The following is a 20345-nucleotide window of genomic DNA, read 5'->3' on the forward strand; positions in this document are numbered from 1 at the left end:
ACAAAGTCCAGGTGCACTCAGGTCAATACTTTAATAGGCCAGGTAGAAATCCTCAAAAACTCTGTGTAATTTATGGGACTTTATATGCCCTTCTGTAGAAATACACCAACTGATCACCAACTTTCCCCGTGATAAAATATAAACTTAGCTTCAACTGCCTGGCTGAATAAAGTGCTCAGCTTTTCAGGTAGATTTTTAAAGAACTATTCTAAGGTATTCAATTATGATACAGTACCCAGAAGTAGTTAATTTACAGACAGTTCAGACATCTGCATACTTCTAAACTATAGATCGAAATTTTGACTTCAGGTATGGGTGTGTGTGAGAGACTTTCCTCACTATTTACACCAACTCCAGTTTCTAAGATGTTTGGTGGTTATCTTAACCATCTACAACAGGATTCACAAAAGCATACTTAAATAAACTATTTATTTAGATAAACATAGTTATTTGGTAGAAATACATCAATATGATCTTAAATCTTGGTTAAGTCTGGCTCAGTAAGTCAGAGCCCTGTTATGCAGGGTGTATTTTGCCAAAACTGAATTTTGGCTGGTAACACACTGCTGAGAATAACAGCTTTCATTTGATCAGGTTCAAACCCTTCACTGTTAAGAAGCAGGAGGGAACAGGACACAAAATAATCAATTTAACAGTTACAGCATGACAAAAAGTAGATACTTTTTTTGAACAGTATGACATGATTTCCTACATTAGAAAAGGGAGGAAATATCTAAAACTGACTGATCATCTACTTCAAAAGGCAGTAAAATTGCTGAGTTGCAGAAGTAGCCCTTATAATCTGGAGAGATGAAGAAACTGTGCTATCTCTTCTTCCTGACAGAATAAATCAAGCAGTGTAAAGGGACTCATGGCAAAGAGTCTGCAGGGCTTTTGTAGCTAGAATTAAGAAACAAACAAATGGGAAGTTATAATCTCATGACTACTACTGCTAAAAATCTATCTTAAAAAAAAAAAGGAGGGGGGTGGTGTGGTGTGGTGTGTTAAATTACCTGAAAGTCATCATAAGGGAACAGTAGCATCTCACGTAAAGCATCATTCAAAATTTGTGTTTTCCTCTGAACGATGACATTTTCATAGTCTATTGGTTCTATGACCTTTGGTTTTGCCTAGGAAAAAAAAAAAGAAAACAAAAAGGAAAAATAAATTCAGGTACATTGAGGAAAAATTACAATTGTTGACTCATTTTAAGAAGTTACTCTTTAAAAAATTGACAGAATGAGATTTCACCTAGAATGAAAACTTAAGAGTATTCAAAATGTAGACTTCATGTCACACTATACCATATGGATAATTACACTAAAATAAAACTAATAATTACACAGACAAGAACACTATTCACCACAGAAGAAGGAAACAACTATTTCACACAACACACCCTGTCAGCATTTATCAAAATAATCACATATGTATTCTCACTGCAAAAAAAATTATGAAGAAATTACTAGTCTCTTATGTTGGTGGTTGTGTTTGCTTGATACTGCCCAGAAAGCTCAGATCTGAGTTTAGCAGGGATTAAAACAACCTTAGTTCAAAGCAACGAATGAACCTTGTTATAATTCAGTAGTGAACTGCAGTTGGGGTAGGCTAATTGAAATTCCTCCTCCACAGTTTTTTTTCAAAATTCCGATAGGCCATCTGCTTCCTTTTAATTGCATGAGTAGCTTTCTTCAGTTACTATGCACTGATTCAACATTTAAACCCCACACCGCTGTCAAGGCACAGCTGGCTGTGCACAATCAGACAGAAAAACTTTACCCTGCCAAGCATTCTGTTAACGGCAAAGCAGGTTCAGAGAGAGCTCTCAGCAAGGCAGCACTGCCTTGGAGTGTGCAAAGTAATGCAAAACTGGAGTTGTAATCTAGCTTGCACATTCTGCAGCTAAAATTGTGTATCACAGTATCAGACATCAAATTATTTCCTTTTTCTTTTTTTTTTTTTTTTTTTAACATGGCAATTACAAGAGACTTCCGAATTGAAACTTTCTAAAGATCAGTGGTACCAATCTCAAAGTAACGTATATCAAACATAAGAACAACAGCAAGGTCAGCTTATACCATCATTATAGGTAATCAGACAAGATGAGATTCATATATAGTTTTGCATAACTTATGCTAATAACCTTTGAAATTCCAGCTGTACTACACAGAGCAAATATCTTTATGTCCAGCAGTAAGTGCTTAGCTCACAGGCTACTCAAAAGTTACTTGAGATTCCCTCATACCTACTACATGGCAGTTTTACTGTTAAGAAAAGTGCAAGAACATAACAGAGCATAACAGCTGAAAAGGCAAAAAAAGCAAAATCTGGAAATAAAGCTACCAAAAAACCGATGAACAAAATGTAGCTTTCTCAACAAAAATAGCTATCATTTACAATCACACTGGAAGGATTTACTAGAAGCTCTAAGCTACATAACAACATGCTCAGCACAGACCAATACAGCTAGGAGCCACAGCAGAAAACGTTACACTGAGCCGGTCATCGTTCTCCTCAGAGGAAATGGTGAACAGCTGTTCAGTTCACTGTATATTGTACCCCAACACATTTTGAGAGCTTAGCACCTGAAACACAGCTGCTGCTCCATCTTCGCCTTTTGTTCATGAAAATGTGTTATCACAGAGCCAAGAACTAACAACAGTGTCCACCATATAAGTTTTAAGTTTACTTTTATGCACCCTTCTGTAACTGAAGTAGTTGGATCATTTCGCTCAGAAAAGCATAAGAGAAGCACGTAAACACAACATAAGAAAAGGTTAATTTTCTCTAACGTACTCAGTATACATAATATTTTTGTTGCAAGGAAACTTTCTGTTAAGATTGCCTTTCAGTATTCAGGCTGCTGCAATGAATCCTGAACTACTGAAATGGTGTGCTCCGAGCTTCCTTAGTACGCAGGCAGCCAGATGCACCTTTGTCCTGGTTTTGGCTGGGATTAAGTTAGTTTTCTTCTTGGTGGCTAGTGCAGTGCCGCGGTTTGGATTTGGTGCGGGAACAGTGCGGTCAGGGACTTTTTGGTTTCTCAGGCCTTGTCAGTGGGAGGGCTGGAGGGGCACCAGAAATTGGGAGGGGACACAGCCAGGGCAGTGGAACTGAACTAGCCAGAGGTATGCCATACCATGGGATGGTAGTGGTTGGTATATGAAATGGGGGAGGGGGGGCATGGAGGGGTGGCCAGGGCTGCTAATCATTGCTCAGGGACTGGCTGGGCATCAGCCAGCGGGTGGTGAGCATCTGTATTGTGCATCACTAGTTTCCTTTCCTCCCTTCCCTTTGGATTTCACTCCTCTCCCCTTCTCCCTCCTTTTCATTGTATCTGTTACTGTTATTACTATATATGAACTATGAAGTTCTCTTATCAGCACAGAAACTTCTAGCACTAGAATCAGACTTGGGCAATGCTCTCAGTTGGAAAGATGGGCTCAGGTGTCTTACATTTTATACTGCCAGCACGTTTCCAAGCAGAAAGATGGCTTCCAGAAGTTCCAACTTCCCAGAAACATAATCTGATTTGATAAGCAGTTACTACTTCTGAATATTAGATGCAACTGAACAACATATGTACTAATTTGGTAACTTCTACTACAGCTAGTACAACAGCAGTTCATCCCAAGTAAGGTTCTGAGGCACCAACCGGAAAATCAAAATGCTTTTTCCATGGACTCTTCTTGCTGCTTAACCTCAAAAGCAAAAATTATGACACAATCTAATTCAAATCACAGGAAAACAAGAGAGCACACGTACTAACATATTGGCACTGAAAACAGCAGATGACTCCTTCTGTGAGCCTCCCTCCCTACCCAGGGAAAGTTAGTTCAGGCACAGGGCTCAATCAAATAACATTGTTTCAGTATCACATGGGACGCTTACAGTTATGAACACCCAGTTCCCTCAATACTCCAGCAGACTTTCTGTGAACTACATTCAAAAGAATTAAATGAGTATCACAGAAAACTTGTTGCTTCCTTGAAGTCCTGACAGCTGATTCTGTCTCATCTTTATTAAAAATACTCAAAAATCTCAAGTGCTAGGTAAATCACATCATAATTGCCCATCCACACCTGAAAGAGTTTTTGGCAATAGTCAGTGAGAAGTATTGCTAGAGAAAACCAGAAGCCCCCTGCTCCAAAGGCTTTTGAGGATTGCTATCTAATACAGTTCTAAGCTTTCTAATCAGAAAACAAGTTCTGCCGTTTACATTTTGTTCCACCAACTAGCAACAGTATCAGTCTCACTTATACCTTACTGCATCCTATACCAGTGAAAAAACACCTACCTTTCACTGTGGCAGTAAAAATGTACTGCAACGTCACAACCTAATGAAATAAAAATGGACTCAAACGTCAGTGTTAAATGATACATAGCGCCCTACTTTTCGCTTTCTGCCTAGCAGAACACTTAGTGCAAACTGTCCCTGCACCATTTCATCTCATTTTCCTCAATGAACTAGACAAAAGCAGAAGCAAAAAGGGATATTATACCATCTATAATTATATGCCATATATACTTGTCTATATATGTAACAGATTAAGACCAAAATAGCAACTGAAATGACAGCAAAGACATTTTTTTGTGTGACCTATGTGGAACCTGAATGTTCTTCCCTTGAAATATTGACCTTCATATTTTGAATGCACCCACTTCATCTGAAAATTAAAAAAAGGAGTGCAAACACCAGAGGTACATAATCCATGAACATTAAATGAAGTAGTGCATGGAAAATTTTAAGGATGTACTTCATAGATGGTTTTAAGTAAACACCGCAATGTTTTATACTTCCTTTTTTTGGAGCATATATGCTTGCTGATCAACTGTAGTACTCTTAAGTATCTGCAGAAACACTAATATCCTCTCTGAGTATTCATGGGGGAATAAAAATAGTTCTAAATAAAGTTAAACATTCCAAAGGCAGGAAAGCACACACAAGATTAGCTCATATTGTACTGATGAAAATCTGGACCAGAAATCAGAACACACCCATACAAAAAAAACCACGTTTTACTAACAACTGCTCTGAATAGAACAAAACTAAGGAAAACAGTGTAAAGGAAAAGAAGATTTGTCTTACTAACACACATGTAAGCTTTCAGTTATATACCGTAACAATTCCCATACAGTTACAGATGTGTATTACTATATATAGATAGCCAAAATGTTTTGGTTCAATTCTTAAATGCATAGCATGAAGCTCAAGGGGGGGGGTGGGGGTGGGGGGGTGCGGGCGGCAGGAGGATACATAATCTGAGGATAACAGCTCCCAATAACTTCAACCACTGCCAGACAAAGATAAGACCATCATCCTTTAATGCAGCGATTGAGTATGAGATATGACTAAGTAAAATTGGAATTTCAGTAAGGACTATCAAAGTACTACTTTCTACTGATGTGTAAGTTATTAGTTTAACAATCCTTCTCTGTTATTTGAAAAGGTTTATTGTCCTAGCTGGAGAGAGTTGGTGGATTCATTATAGCTTGCTTATTATGTTCTCTTGCTGTACTATTAAAATTCCAACAGAACTATGCATGTAACAATATAAAAAAAATAATAATAAGGGTTCTTATTTGATTACTTCCCACACACAGAGAAATATTTCCTTTTCCCTCACTGGAAGCTACTTTAAAACCTTAAGTTCCTAAATAATGTGCACTGAAGGCATTGAAAAATAGATCCTTTAACAGAAGTACACCTGAATTATCTAGACAGTTCTTCAAGTAACACTTAAGTAAAATTATTAAAATACACACACAGTCTTTAGAAAGTGCAAATTATTTTAAATATATTCTGGGCAGTTAAAAAATAGAGGTGCTAGAACGTATTTTAAAGCATAGATTGTTTTCATGCTAGGTTCAAAGAGCTGTACAGCTATGTAAGACAGAACAGACACTGAAAAGCAGCTACAATGAAAACCAAGTTCCAAAGTTACACTCCAAGAAAACCAAAGATTTGGTAAACCAGAACAGCAAAAATTAATTAAAAAGGCAGACAACACACAAACAATCCAACCTAAATCTTAAATACACCTTTTTCACAAGTAAGAATGCTGGAACTTCTCATTAGTGCCAGATTAAGCAGTTTTTCACTGGTAGACAGAACTAGAATTATTGAACGGAAGAGAAGAATTATTGAAGGGAAGAGACAGCTTGTTTAAACAATTCTTACCAGCACTACCACAGGAGACTCCACTTCTACTTCACAAGGACCTGCATCCTTGCGCTGCTGCGGAGGCTCAATAATAAGCTCTTTCTTAGGATTTCTGTTTGTTCTTGCCTGCATTCTTTGATTGAAAATAGGAAGAGCAGCAAAACCGTATGTTTTTTGGCATCAAAGTAATCAACATGCCAGTGATCCAGTGAAAACAATAGCTTTTTCCCCAGCACAGGCAGCAAAAAGTACAAACTAGTCTAACTTCTCAGCTGCAGTTTGCTAAATCTGTCATGGTGGGAATGCATGACCGACAAAGGCCAGCCCCCAAGAAAAAAAAAAGGTGGATCCATTTTAATGCCTAAAAGTTATGAGTCAAACAAAAAAAGAGAACGTGCATTTCTAAAATGACAATGTAAAACAGTTCAAGTCCTTTACAGCACTTACAAAACCAAGGCTTCGATACTGTAAAATATTTTTGTTGTAAATATTAGCTACTTACTGACAACTGGACCTTTTTACAAGTATAAAACCCTAGGGGTTTGGGGGGGGGGGGGGGGGGGGGGGGTTTGTTTGTTTTTACATCAGTATCACTTACTCTGGTACTATCAGCAACCAGTCACTAACCAAGTACATTTTCCAGGACCAGTGCCCTAAACAAATACATTGCTTTTTTTTTTTTTTTGGGGGGGGGGCGGCGATGTTAAGAGTGGGGATGCTCTTTTTCATCTCTGTGTTAAATCTGTATTAAAAGTTTACCTTAACATCAAATTGTCTTCACAGGAAAAAAAAATCTTACAAAATCTACAAAGATACTGACTCAAAACCACAACAAAAAAAACTCTGTATGTTCAAACTTTAAGCACTTAAAGTAAACTACCAGTCTCACTCAGCCTCTTTCCTTGACCCAGTTAGCTCACTTCTGTTTTGCACATTATTAATGCTCTCAGCTCATTCCTCCCTCCTCAGAACCCTTCAGCATTGTAGATGTCCATCACTGATCATCCTCAAAAAAACCACTGGGAAGACAATGCAACAAAATATTTTCTGATTTTAAGTCACTTGAGAGAGAATCAGCCACAAAGACCAGCCAGCCATCACTCGCTGCCTTTGGCTACCATAGGATTTTCTTTTTGCTGACAGTACAAAACACTGGGGGGTGTCTCCCTTGTACGGTGAACCGTTTTCAGAAGTGTCTCTCAGCTCTGTGATTGGCTCAAGGTTACACAGTGCTCAGTGGTTTTCATCTTCCGTTCTTCTCCTTACCTGCAACAAACTCAAGTCATGCTTCAACTTTGGTTTTGTAATCCAATCTACTCTCCTGCTATACCAGTACTTACAGACACTGTTCAGCATTACACACACTGGCAAAATAAGAGGCAGCAATTTTTATTGGGATCATTTCTGTACAATTATTTAGTGTAGTGCAAAGCAATTCTGTATGTAACCTAGTTGACACTGTTGCAATTTTGAAGGTTTGACTAACCTAGCTCCCACACACAACAGTTTTAGCATATGATTGTATGCTAAATTCCTCCTGGAAAAAAAAAAGTGAACTGTGATGAGCAGTTTTGTCCAGGTTTTGAGAGGGGTATTTTGGGTTTCCCTTTGTTTCTTTCTAACGAGCACAGCCTCCAAGTGCACAAACCTATGTGGCTGTATTTACAGAGCCAAAATACATCTGAGAGAAAATTCAACTTCCCAGGGCAGCACATCCCAATTTTAAGACTCCTTCCACTAGAGCAACCAAACAGCTGTGGAAACTAAGCCACCACCTTCATTCAAGTCTCAGCTCTGCTCCACTTCTTTGGATAGCTAATTATCTCACTTCAATTTAACTGACATCCTAAATTTAACTTGACATTAATTTTTTGTTATTCTCTAATAGAAGAGAAAGTCACCTTAATCTGCAGGAAGCGAATTAAGTTGTGGAAAAGCACAAATACCCTTCTTTTACAACTAGTATTTTTAACAAGCCACAACTTCAGGCACAGGTTGCTTACCCTTCAGACCTAACATAAGATGTTAAGATCCCTTTCTCTTCCCCTCCTCACTGCTTTCTCACCTGCCTAAGATACTGGTTTTTTCAGCTTGCTGCAAATCATGAAATTGAGTCTGACCAAGAGTTTGCCCATCACATCCACAATGCAAGCATATTCCTATGTAAGTGGACCAAAAGAAATAATAAAATTAACTATTAGTCAAGAAAATAGTGATTTATACTTCTTTTTCTCTAGGAAATTCAAGTTTAATGCATTTACTTTTTAAGCAGTCTCTAATACATAGACACTGAAGTCTAGAAAACTCTATAAAGCTTCTTTAAGAGTTAAGAATGAAACTAGCAGTTTAATCAAATTTACAAAAACAGATCTTCCTGTGTAAATCAAGGTAGACAATAGTTCAAGAACATTTAGTTACACTTTGCTTTTATTTTGCACCAGCCCCTTTTGTTTTCAGAAAACGGAAGTACAGAACAGCTCAGACTAAATTATACCATTATTTGAGGATGCAGCTGCCAAACAGGAATTTGTTTCATTGAAACGGGCGGCAATTATACTTAACTGCAACCAGAAATGCACAAGGCACTTAGAAACACTCACGCTAATAAAGACTTTAAAATATTATACACTTTAAATAGTATTTCTTCTGGTTAATTAAGCAAAGGATTTTAAACTGCAACATTGTTTTATCCTGGTCAGGTACTTCTTTTGAATGCATCTGAATTACTGTAATTCAATATAAATTATTTTCTTTCCCCATCACTCTCCCTATTCTTCTCAAAACATGATGAGGGACAAAACCAAAGCCAACATTTTTATAACATCAGTTTAAAGATATGGAATGATTAACGTAATTTCTAGTTTATATTTCATCAACACACATGTACTATTAGAGGAGGTTCATTTAACAACAGAAGTGTGAAGCAGTAGCTCTGAAGCTATATCCTGCATGAAATAGACCTTAATTGCTCAATTGATGTGTATTTCTAACATTCATTTTCTGCTGACTTAGTGATTATCTCAATAATTTAACTGACAAAAAAAAAAATATTTAGGAAAAAAAAACCCAAACTAAACCCCCCAAAACTATGAGGTACTGCTTACTCAGGCACCACACAGTCAAAAGAGGTAAGTTACTTTAATAAAGAAATACACTAAAAATTTCTACCTATAACTTACGATACAACAAGCAAAAGATGAAAAACAGGACTTTAAGACATGCTGAAAAGTTATCACTTTGTTATAGGACCTGTAGTCTTAAACCACTTAACTGCAATAAAAAAAAAAAGAAGATGACACTACTCAATTTGTTATTTCAGGCTGTTACCTGAATAAGGATCAACAGAGAATCCAGGGAAACAATGCACATACAAAAAGAATGTCATGGTACACAAGTTATTTGACTGCATTTCCAACATGGCTCCCAAAATTGCAGGAAAATACTAGCTAAATAGATACCTATCTGCAAAATAACTCAGGTTATTATGGAAACAATGCATTTCATCTTTGTACAAACACAGTGGCTTGAAGGACTTCCCATGGTACTTTTAACAATAGTTCTTTTCATATTACTTCCAACAGCCAAATCGTTGGCTCTCTTCTTGCATCATATACCCTTAAGGAACTACCTGTGCAATTACAAAATTACATGGGTGAAAAAGTTAATATTCCCAGCATACCTCAGTGAGTCACCCAGCAAATTTGCTGCCCAAAAGACATCTTCTCCACATACACCTTCCTATCCCTTCAAATCACTTTTCACTCCAAGAACTTGTTTCCTAATGCACAATACCACACAATGAGTAAGTGATAGCAAGGGAACAGGCAGCATATGAGAATTTCTTCTGAATGTTGATGGAAGAAAGGATGAATACCCAGTCTCACAGTAAGAACAAGCTAAAACCTGAGTAGTTTGGTTTAATGGCACTTCTTTTGCTCCAAGTCCCACTCAGAATCTGTGCCAAGGTCACTGAACCCTACTGAGCGGCCACTATCAGCATTCACTAAATCTACCAGATATAATTACAGCCATCAACCTTGCTCTGTTAGCTGTTCTAGGGAAAGAACTGTTGCTTAACCTGTAGCAGCTAGGGGGAGGGGGAGGAGGAAGGAATAATCTTGATATAGGTTTGCATGTCCTGCAAATGTGAAAACAGAAGGATTTGACAACATCATTTACAAAAACCTTACACCTGTTCTCTACTCCTTTGTGGCTCTTTAAATTGCCTGGCAACTCACAGCATCTCTTAAGAAATAATTCTCAAAACTGAGAAGGACAACTGGAGGGGTTTTGACGCTTTGTTTTGCTGGGGGGGTTGGGGTTGGTTTTGTTGTTTTATTTGTTGGTTAGGTTTTGGTATGGGTTGGATTTTTAAGTCAGTAGCTCATATGAAAATATGGACCCACTTTAGCAGAGTGACGAGCACCATTAATTAAAAGCTGGTACTTCTTGCTCTTGTCTGTATTAGTAAGAGATATTCTAGCACTGCCCTCCCACACCTGGCAGCCTGCCTTGCAGCTGTATTAAAGGCATAACATTTTACATGTCAGTGGAAGATTCAGTGTTGCAAGTATACATATCTTAGTAGTGCTGAGTTTCCAACAGACATGTACTTGCCCTGGAAGAATACACTCACAACTTCAAGAGAAAGGCTCAGCCAGCTGATAGCAGATGGAATACAGCATGCATTTCACCTGGTGACTCCCTGCCATACACACTGCATTTGGATGAAAAAGTGACAAGAAAATCAGTTAGGAAGACTCATTCCTCCTACGGCTAATACTGCAAACGTGTAACTTGCAGTCCCACCAATAGGAAGTCGATTATTGCAAGGGGAAAGAGAAAGGGGAAAGAGAAAAAAGATAAAACATAAGACATAGATACGAGTGTGCTACATAATTTTTTGTGTTGACAACAATATAACTAAAATACTCCCATTTCACTGACTTCCCCTGGTAAAGCAAGAATTAAGCCTATTCTGGAATAGGCAGAACCACAATCCCTCTTTGGAGAGGTATCTCTTTGTATCAAAATGAACTGTATAAATCTCACATTTTGCATTACAGTTAAAATTACTCTCCAAACATTATTTTTAGGAAGAGAGTCAAGTAGCTTGGACAGGACAAAAATGCCAAGATACCAGGAGGTGTCTATTATAAGTAGGTTACATTGATGAAAAAAGGAAACACCAATGTACAGGTTTGTATTACTACTCAAGAAGCTGGAATAAAAAAAATGGATTTACCTGTTTTAGTGGCAACATAAAGTTAAAGGATTCTCCCAGTCAGTGCCTCCGCTGGATCCACAATAATTTTGTACAATGCATTTTTTTAAAAGCCCTTTTACTTCATGGAATAAGGATTTGGCTAAAGTTGTTAACACCAACATGGCATATCTCATTAATACTCCTCAGCTAGACATTACTAACTGTCAGATAAGATACAGTACCTTAGTCTGGACACTCTTACTCTGTGACAAATACCAATTAAAGTGTAAAACCACAGCAGAGCTAAGCATATTATAGATTAACTTAAGATTTGTCTATGTCACACTTTTGCATACTATTACCTATGAAGTATCAACTTAAAGGGCATTTTCTTGAGTCACTGGTAACTGATTAGTTTCACACCATCTCAGTAGATGTTTTCTACAGAGATGTAGAAAGTAGATCTTTCTGTTTTCAGGGAAAACCTGACTTCCTTATGGTCCCAGGGGAAAGACAAGAAGTCAGCAGAATTTAATCAGGATATGAGACTTTAAGATTAAAACTGCGCTTCTGTTAAAGGATTTAACTATTGTTCTGACATACCTCCTTACAGACAAGACATGTACCAGCAGACTGACTATGAGAACAGTATCAGACCAAACACAGCTTTTTTCCTACTTGGACAGTACCTAACAATTATCAGAAACTAACACGACACTAAACCTAACACAGACACTAAACCAAAGACCAAAAGTGAGTCAAAACTCCAAGTCTGAAAATCTCTACAACTGAAGCAGTTCTGTGCCAAGCACAAGTAGGAGTCTTCCCGCTGTGTAACACCAACCTTAAAAGACTTTTTCCAGGAGTAATTTGCTCCTTGACAAGATTGTCTTCGGGCTGAAGTCCATCTTGGTTTGCCTCTAAACTGCAATACAAACCTGTCTTGGACATCAAACATTGGAGTTCTAAGAAACAAGAAGTTGCAGGAGTCAGCAGTTGACTCTCAAATTTACTTTAATTGCAATTAATTTCATGACAGAATAGTGTACCTGCATCTGTAGATGATTCAAATTAGCATTTCAGGCTGTTTCTAAAGCAGGTGGAAGGAAATATTAATCAGGGAGAAAGAGCAGAGAAGTCCAACTCCTTTTCTGCGTGTTCAACTAAGTCTAGACCAGGGGTCCTCAAACTTTTTAACCAGGGGGCCAGCGCGTGGATGCAGTGGCAGGCAGTCATCTGCGGCTGCTTGGTTTCCCCACCAACACCCGGCGGGGTGGGGGGGTGGGGTGGGGGGGTGTGTGCAGGGGAATCTGTAAATACCGGGGGCCAGATTGAGGACCCTGGGGGGCCGTATCTGGCCTGCGGGCCGTCGTTTGAAGACTCCTGGCCTAGACTCTAGTCTTGAAAGCACCACCCATGCAGCCTCTCCACCACAGAAATTGTCTTCCCATTCCTCAAGATCATATAAGGCTTTGATTTTATTTTTTTTTCCTGGTTTGGGGGGTTGGTTTTGGTTGTTAGAGGTTGTTTTGGTTGTTCTTTTTAACTCCAGACATTTTGCTTGCTTTCAAAGCAGTATATCCAGCTCCCACAAGACCCCATTTGCTGATACATTTGAAGTGAACGTGTTTTCTACCAGGATGCAACCTAATGACATATTTTTGGGGCCAGGTATCTTTCTGTACTAGTCCAACCCTATCCTTAGATTTCATCCACAGTCCTAAAGAATTTCTCCTGAAGATACCACATTTAGCCTTATCTTTTGCATGCCAGTGCACTGGGTGCCTACCAACCAATGTCTGATATTCCTCTCATTTGCAACTTTCAAAGAAGTGTATTTCCTGCAGGAACTACACATTTGGTGAATTTGTGCTGCAATTTCCCTTGCTAAGAGGGCAGAAGGATACCTGAGATGGACATTCAAGCATTCTTCCCAAAGGAGTCTAATGAAAGGTCAAAAAACCCCAAAAAAACCTCTACAGAAATCATCAGAAGATTTAGCCAAAACTACAAGCCAGCACATAAGACACATAAAAAAAATAAGGTTTTTATTTACCAAAGCAGTAAGATGAAAGGAGATAAAAGAAGTGCCCTCATTCAAGTGACCCATGAAAAACTATGCAACTGTTAGATGCTGTACTCATACATGTCTGTTTCTTCCTTATTAAGAGGCCTAATGAGGTCTATGCTCCAGTAACTGATGAATAAAAGCCACTTGTACTACAGTTACAAGTTGAAGCAAGTTATGAGAGAGAAGTAACACAGTAAGCCATACAAATTATCCGCACACCATTAGAGAATTGCTGCATAAGCCATTTAAGCACATTTAAAACACACAACTTCCACTTACTCAGCAGAATTACTTCCTTAGAACCCTCTCCTTTATACATTGCTACTTCAAACAAACAAGTTGATATGAATTTGTTAATTCAGACAGCAAGAACAGGCTCTGAATATAAGGCCCTTTAATAAATGAATGTTTTAAGATTTATTTTAAACACATCATATCTTAAATCAATAAAAGCCTTTTTTCAAAAATCATGCACATATAACTTAATACTATTCTGAAAACAAAATATTTGCAACTTGATTGCCTACTGTGGAGTTATTTCCAGAATGACACAGCTCATTACTGTCATTAACCAATCTTTGACCATGCACAGACTTTAGTAGACCTTGAAGATGTCACAGTTTATTAATAGACCACATGACTCATGAAGAGCATAGAAAGAGCAGTCACACAAAAAAACCCTCAGTAACACCTAATCATGATGTTGCTGTCAAGTCAACAGGTGACACAGACTAAGAAACTGCAGCTACTAAAATATAAAGTTAGTGGTTCTGTTTCCAGCAAGTATCTACATCTATCCTGTTAAAGACTGGACATACACTATTTCAAAATGCCCTGCAGGTCTCTCAAATTGTGTAAACACAAATTAAGTAATAGTTATTCCGTATCAGACATAGTAAATTTAAAGGCTACCTAAAATTATCAGGCCACATCTTGCACATGCTACAGGTACTAAACTACTTTAAGCATGTTTACCAAACTACAAGGTTCGCTGAATGAGAGAAATGGCAGTGCTAAATAGGCCATTAGAAGCAAACTGAGCAGAAAACATTACAAGCATCGAAAAAAGGCAAGTTGCTTTCTGCTTTAGATTTACAGACAAATCTAAAAAAAAAAAAATATGTTAATATTCTTCAGCATACAGTCTGTCTCAGTTGAGACTTTTCCAGCTCCTCCATTGGCATTGCTAGCACACTCACCTATCCTCTCCCTTCTCTCAATACTTCAAGGGGCTATTAGCAAAACCAATGCTTCTAAAATGTTGTTGGGTTTGTTGTCACTGTTCGTTCTCCCTTGCTTATTTCCCATTTTTGTCTACTATCTGAAACAGCTGTTTAGGCCCTAAACCATACAGTAACATTTCACTCCTAGATCACAAAAAAAAATCAAATTTGAATATAAAAATAAAAGCCATGAAAAAAAACCCTCCTAACTCAACACAGCTGAAATAAGATAGAGTAATATGCTGAGAATGGATTAAAAAAAAAATGATAGGAAAATCAAAACAAACCATGTAGATCATGCGTGTAAGCTAATATTTTGAAACTGTATCCTTCAACTTACTACAAAATTAAGTAAATTAGAATGTTTCCTCAACATTTGCAGAAAATAAATATGCTCTAGGTGGACATTTGGGGGCAACACTTTCAATAATTTTGATGCAACTTTTAATAGCATTTCATATTAGATTTATAATCTTTTACTAAAATATTGATTTTTATCCGTATAGACCTGAAGACCCTAAGAGATCCTGTGCTCTAGCAAGACAATGTGTATGTGAACAGGCTAGAAATGTTCCCAAATATAAAATATAGCATTTTCACTGCAAGTTTGAATGACATCAGATGGATAGAAATAAACTGTACTCCTGAGAAGACATTCTCACCCAGGCTTCATTTTATATCTTTCCTACAAGCAATCAAAAGAACAGGCCTGCTTAAGATAAAATTTTAATTAGATTTAATCAGACTTTAGACATAACCTCCCAAGCTCTGCATTATAGGATAAATAAGAAAAATATATGCTAAATCAACTACTTCAGTCTCCTTGTTTCTTCAAGGAACAGGAGATTTTTCCTTCAGGAGAACTACTTCCTGAGAGTTTTCTGTTCACAGGAAATTTTCACAGATTTTCAACACTGGTTTTGCAAGAGAATCAATACATTCTTAAAGGACTCCCTGAAATTCACTGGTGTTTTGACAACAGCTCTGTATCAGGAGTTGCTTAATCCAAAATAGCTAAATAGATCGGATAGCCGGTACAACCTAAAAGACAGAGGTAAAAGATTGCAGCTGAAATACGTGTTACAACACAAATAGGTGAAGCCTTATACCAATGCTTGCATCTGTTGCAACAGCCACCAAAAATAAAACACAGGGAAGTGATACACTGCCATGCTCTTTTAGTCTTGGCCATACAGCTCCTCTTTAGAGGAGAGGATTCCTGTAGTCTTCATCTCACTGCATGGCTTCTCAGTGAAAAGCAATGGAATTTCTCCTGAAAGCCACCTCTTCAAAGGTTGAAGAGCTGGCCAAATTAGCTCTTACAGCAAAGAGTACAAAAATTATGTAATTTAAGAGTTCTATATGCATACTTAGACCCAAGTTTCATAAAATCACTCATCACTATTGCCAGGACTGCAGTATTCTTTCCCCCTCTTCAGAGAACACTGCTTTCTACTCTTCAGGGGTAAGTTAGTAGCAACTGCTCTCCAGCCTCAGACAGCATCTCAGAAAGCAATAGCCAGCACCAGCTCTGAATATCACAAGCATGACCTTTCAATGAAGTCCCATTTTTGTATTTCGTAAAATTCTGACTTTTGTTATTATGGACTACACTAGCCCAGTACAATAAGTAGGAAGTCATTCTGACCCCTCAGTTCCACACACTTTTCCATACTAACCTTCAGGTATTTATCCCAGGACGAAACTTTTCTCAATCCACTACTTCCAGCTAAACCAAATGAACAAAGCCATACAAGGAAACCCCAAAAAAAGCCAGTATCATTATTTTAAAAAAAAAATAAAATTTTACTTTGAAAAAACCCAAACCAACCCTAAGTGACAGATGTGGAACTTTGGTTCTAAGTGGCAGACTAAGTATATTTGGCGCTTACTTTTGCTAGTTTGCAAACCAGTTCTGTAGGGCTAAATTAAAGATAAATTATTGCTGGAACAATACCACACAAAAACAAAAAAAAAAAAATACAAAAAATTTTCACTGCGACCTCCATGTTACAGTAATCCATACTACATTTTAAAAAAATTAGTTTTTCATTCATTCATCTAACTATATGTAGACCAGTAAATTTAAGGCCAGTAAAGGTGTTAGGTCTCAAATTCAGTGGAGTATAAAGTTATTGAAAGTAATAATTGTCCAGAGTTTAACAGATGTCTAATAACCATCTCTACAAGGCTAACTTAAAAATGGCTAACAGTGTAAAAAGGCTTCTAATACTTAGAGGAAGCCATTTTATTTTTAATATCAAACCATAGTAAGAGTTTTAAAAATGCAATACTATCATGAAGGGTAATGTACATACTGTAAGTCAATTTAAGCATCTAAAGACAGTTCAGATCATTCTGTATTTTCTCCTGGAAGCTTATGTGTATGTATCCATGCACATAAACATACATATAAGGGCATGTGTGCACATATATACACACATTCAGATACATATGTACACACACTCACACACACCCTTTTTTTCTTATATTTGAGTTCAGCAAGAAAGGACCTGAACAGCATAAAGGCAACAAAGCTCTGAAATTTCTAAAGGCTTTCCATAACTGCAGTTGCGGTGTCGGTATGCCAGCAGGCACTACAAGCTTGTCAAAATCCGTTCGGTTATTTCCGTGTACCACACCTCTCTTATTCTAACTATCTAGCCAGTGACAAAGCAATTAACAAGTAACCCCAAATTATTTTAAATAAATATTTAAAGCCTTAACTAGCCTAATTATGAAGCAAGCAGTGCACATCAGCTATTGCAATTCCACCCCCTCAAGCCTAAATGCAATACATCTGACGCACAAATGCGTCACTAACCTGGGGGGTACAAAGACAGTCTCACTTTAAAGCCTGTGTTCTTTGCATCAGGCAACACCTAAAAAAGCCTTTAAGAGCAAAGCAGGTTCACAAAACAGTTATGACTCCCTTTAATGATTTTTTTTTTTTCTTCTAGAATGCTCCTTTATCCCTTTCAGTAAGTTAAACAGATACAGAATAATTACAAGGGGGGGAGTAAGGAAAAAATGTACTCAAATCCATCTGCAAAAAATAAACCTTAAATCCTGGGTTACTGTTTTCGCAACAATGCATTCCTTAGTTTTTCCAAATAACATAATCATCTGTTGTTCTTCAATTGAAGTGCCAAATTCATTCCAAGAGTATGTTTAGAAAGATCTAACAGCAGACAATATTCTACAACAATCCTGTTTATGAAGTGAAAATTCTTCAGAGCTATCAATACAAATCTAATGATATAATGAATATGAATCCTAAGCTTTAACATTAAAGCTGCATGCACACATGTATTACATGTCACATACATGCACTAACATCCTACAATATCAAGACAAGGTATATTCATGTCTGTACATGGTAGATGTTAAATAAACATGCTATCCTGGGTTTAGTTTAGCTTTCAATTAGCAGATAGAATTATTAATGAAACAAGTTTATATTTACCAGGGATGAATGAATCAATATTCCTGAATCTTCATTTGGTGAGCTGAATGCTGTGTATTCAAGGGCATTGTTTTCCCCTTGCTGTTTGCAAATATAACCACAGTTTCTCTCAAAAACTGTACGAATACCTTTAAACAGAACCACACTTGTAGTGCAACCCATTCCAAATCTGTTGAATTTTGCATTTCTAGCAGCCCTGATTGCATTTGCAGAATGTCTTCTTCCTTTGCTCGACTCGAGTAATTTTCCTGTGCTTTGCAAAAATATTTCTTTGTACAATCTTCATTATGTCCGACATTTAGTATGTTCTTCGACTAGATCCCATCAGCTACTGAAATGTAATCCTATTTGCTTAAGCCAAGCACTGCCAAAAATCCAGCCGCAAAAGACAAAAATCAGAGGGTGATGAAAAGCAAACGATACCTCAACTGTAGAAGATAGGAGGCTTTCAGCATGGGCTATACTCTGCAATGGAGATGAAAAGATATTCCAGAGGGTCATGGAAAGAGCTCCTATACTTCAGAGATCCTCAGAATATAATCAAAGACGAAAGGAAACTGCAAAGATACTGCTGCAGTTTCTGCTGCCAGCCACAAAGAATCCATCTGCTGCAAGAAAGCACTCTCCCAGAATGCTTAGCACAGAGTTCGAACTGGCAAACATTTCTTTGCTTGACCTATATGTGCTTTTTAGTGTTTAAAACAAAAAACTTCAAAATAAAAAATGCAAAATCTAAGGGGAAAATTCTTAAAATCACTGCTGCTATGGGAAAAAAACCCCAGCATGTTACATAAACCTACTTCTATCAAATCTGTGTTATCAGTGTGCTGTTATCAGTTCAGGCAAACCACATGGGAGCTGAAGGCAGCTTTTACTTTTTCCTTCCTTCCTTGCACACAAAGTGATCAGTCAATTCTCACCTGCCAGAAACTGACCTTATCTAGTCCTTGATTGCAAATGGTCAATAGTCATTAAAAAAAAAAAAACAGCAACTGACTATCTAGCTACAGATCAACATCTACATCTAAAACAAAAATACAGAATTATTTTTAAAATACATACATTTCTTGGGTTTATAGTGAATCACACATGTATTGATTGTATTTATCACTACAGGATTCTACTTAACATACTGTACTGGTATCTGTTGTACAGGTATGTAAATAACACTGAGAAGAAGCATTAAAATTTTTAAACTACTTTTGAAGGCAAGGAATTTGCAAAAAATAACTGTTTCAATCCACACCGTAACAGTATCAATCACCCTGTCAGAGACTGCTGGTTAGTTCTATATTTCTGATAAACTGAAAGCACTGAGATGTATTTACTTACTTACTTACCAAATTGTAAAACTGGATGAAAGAGTGAACTTACAAACCCAAAATTGTTGCAATGGAGTTTGAACAAGCTAAATTAAAAGGACTTAAGTGAACTATGAAGGGAAGGAACAAACAGATTAATGATGTCAGCTACAGATTTGCCCCCATGCAAATTAACTTATCTCAAGGAAATACTTGCATGCTATAATGAGACATTCAGAATAAATATTCATTAGCGTTTTTCACTAATATCTGGCTAGTTAACACATCCCAGTATGCTTCTCATTACATTCTAACCTAAATACACCATAACAACATGCAGGCACATTGATTACAAAGAAAAAAAAAAAAAAATCAATATTTGACAGTGATCCAAGTAGTTCCTGCCAGTCTCACATTCTCAAAGGAAGCAGTTAGCACATTCCACATATTTTAAGAAAAACAAATTGTGTTAGGGCAGTTCTGTTAATAAGGAATAGCTTTTTGTGGGGGGAGAATAAAGAAAGCAACGGTGAAGAACTGGCCATAAATTCTACTATGAAGTGCAAAGATACTTCATACATAACCACGAACCTTGCACAGCAAGGTCTGTACCACCTTCTGCCTCTCTACCTATCCTACCCTCTTTGAAAAGGGGCAGCAGGTCAGTGAGGCAAATACTCTGCGACACTCACTAAGGCTGGATAAAGAAATCTTTGCAAATGCACAAGGGAAAAACAGTCATGGCAATTACCACGGAAGGCATTCCCAAAAAATACATTCAAGTTAACTATTTCTAGTGCAGAAGCCCATTTCACTCCCAGCTGGAATGTAGGATGATAGAGACCTGACAAACTCCAGGTTCCAAATGTGACATCAAAAGTTAAGTGATCATGAAACGAAAGCACCACTTAGAGG

General features: G+C 37.4%; 1 protein-coding gene across 13 annotated transcripts in view; it reads right to left on the reverse strand.

Moving 5' to 3' along the window:
- DOCK9 (dedicator of cytokinesis 9) overlaps window positions 1–20345 on the reverse strand; it is a 128813-nt gene that overhangs the window by 91944 nt on the left and 16524 nt on the right. For 4 of the 13 annotated variants that reach the window (XM_056328230.1, XM_056328228.1, XM_056328227.1 and 1 more), the window contains exons 1-2: window positions 6182–6434; window positions 1014–1130 (exon numbers count right to left, since the gene is read on the reverse strand). In XM_056328230.1, coding sequence (XP_056184205.1) covers window positions 1014–1130; window positions 6182–6295 — 231 coding nt within the window. In that variant the 5' untranslated portion in view covers window positions 6296–6434. Of the gene's footprint in view, window positions 1–1013; window positions 1131–6181; window positions 6435–18129; window positions 18704–20345 lie in introns of those variants that run through there. The other 9 variants (XM_056328226.1, XM_056328221.1, XM_056328229.1 and 6 more) reach the window with 4 other exon arrangements.

Source organism: Falco biarmicus, chromosome 2, assembly GCF_023638135.1.
Source record: "Falco biarmicus isolate bFalBia1 chromosome 2, bFalBia1.pri, whole genome shotgun sequence".
NCBI classification, from domain to species: domain Eukaryota; kingdom Metazoa; phylum Chordata; class Aves; order Falconiformes; family Falconidae; genus Falco; species Falco biarmicus.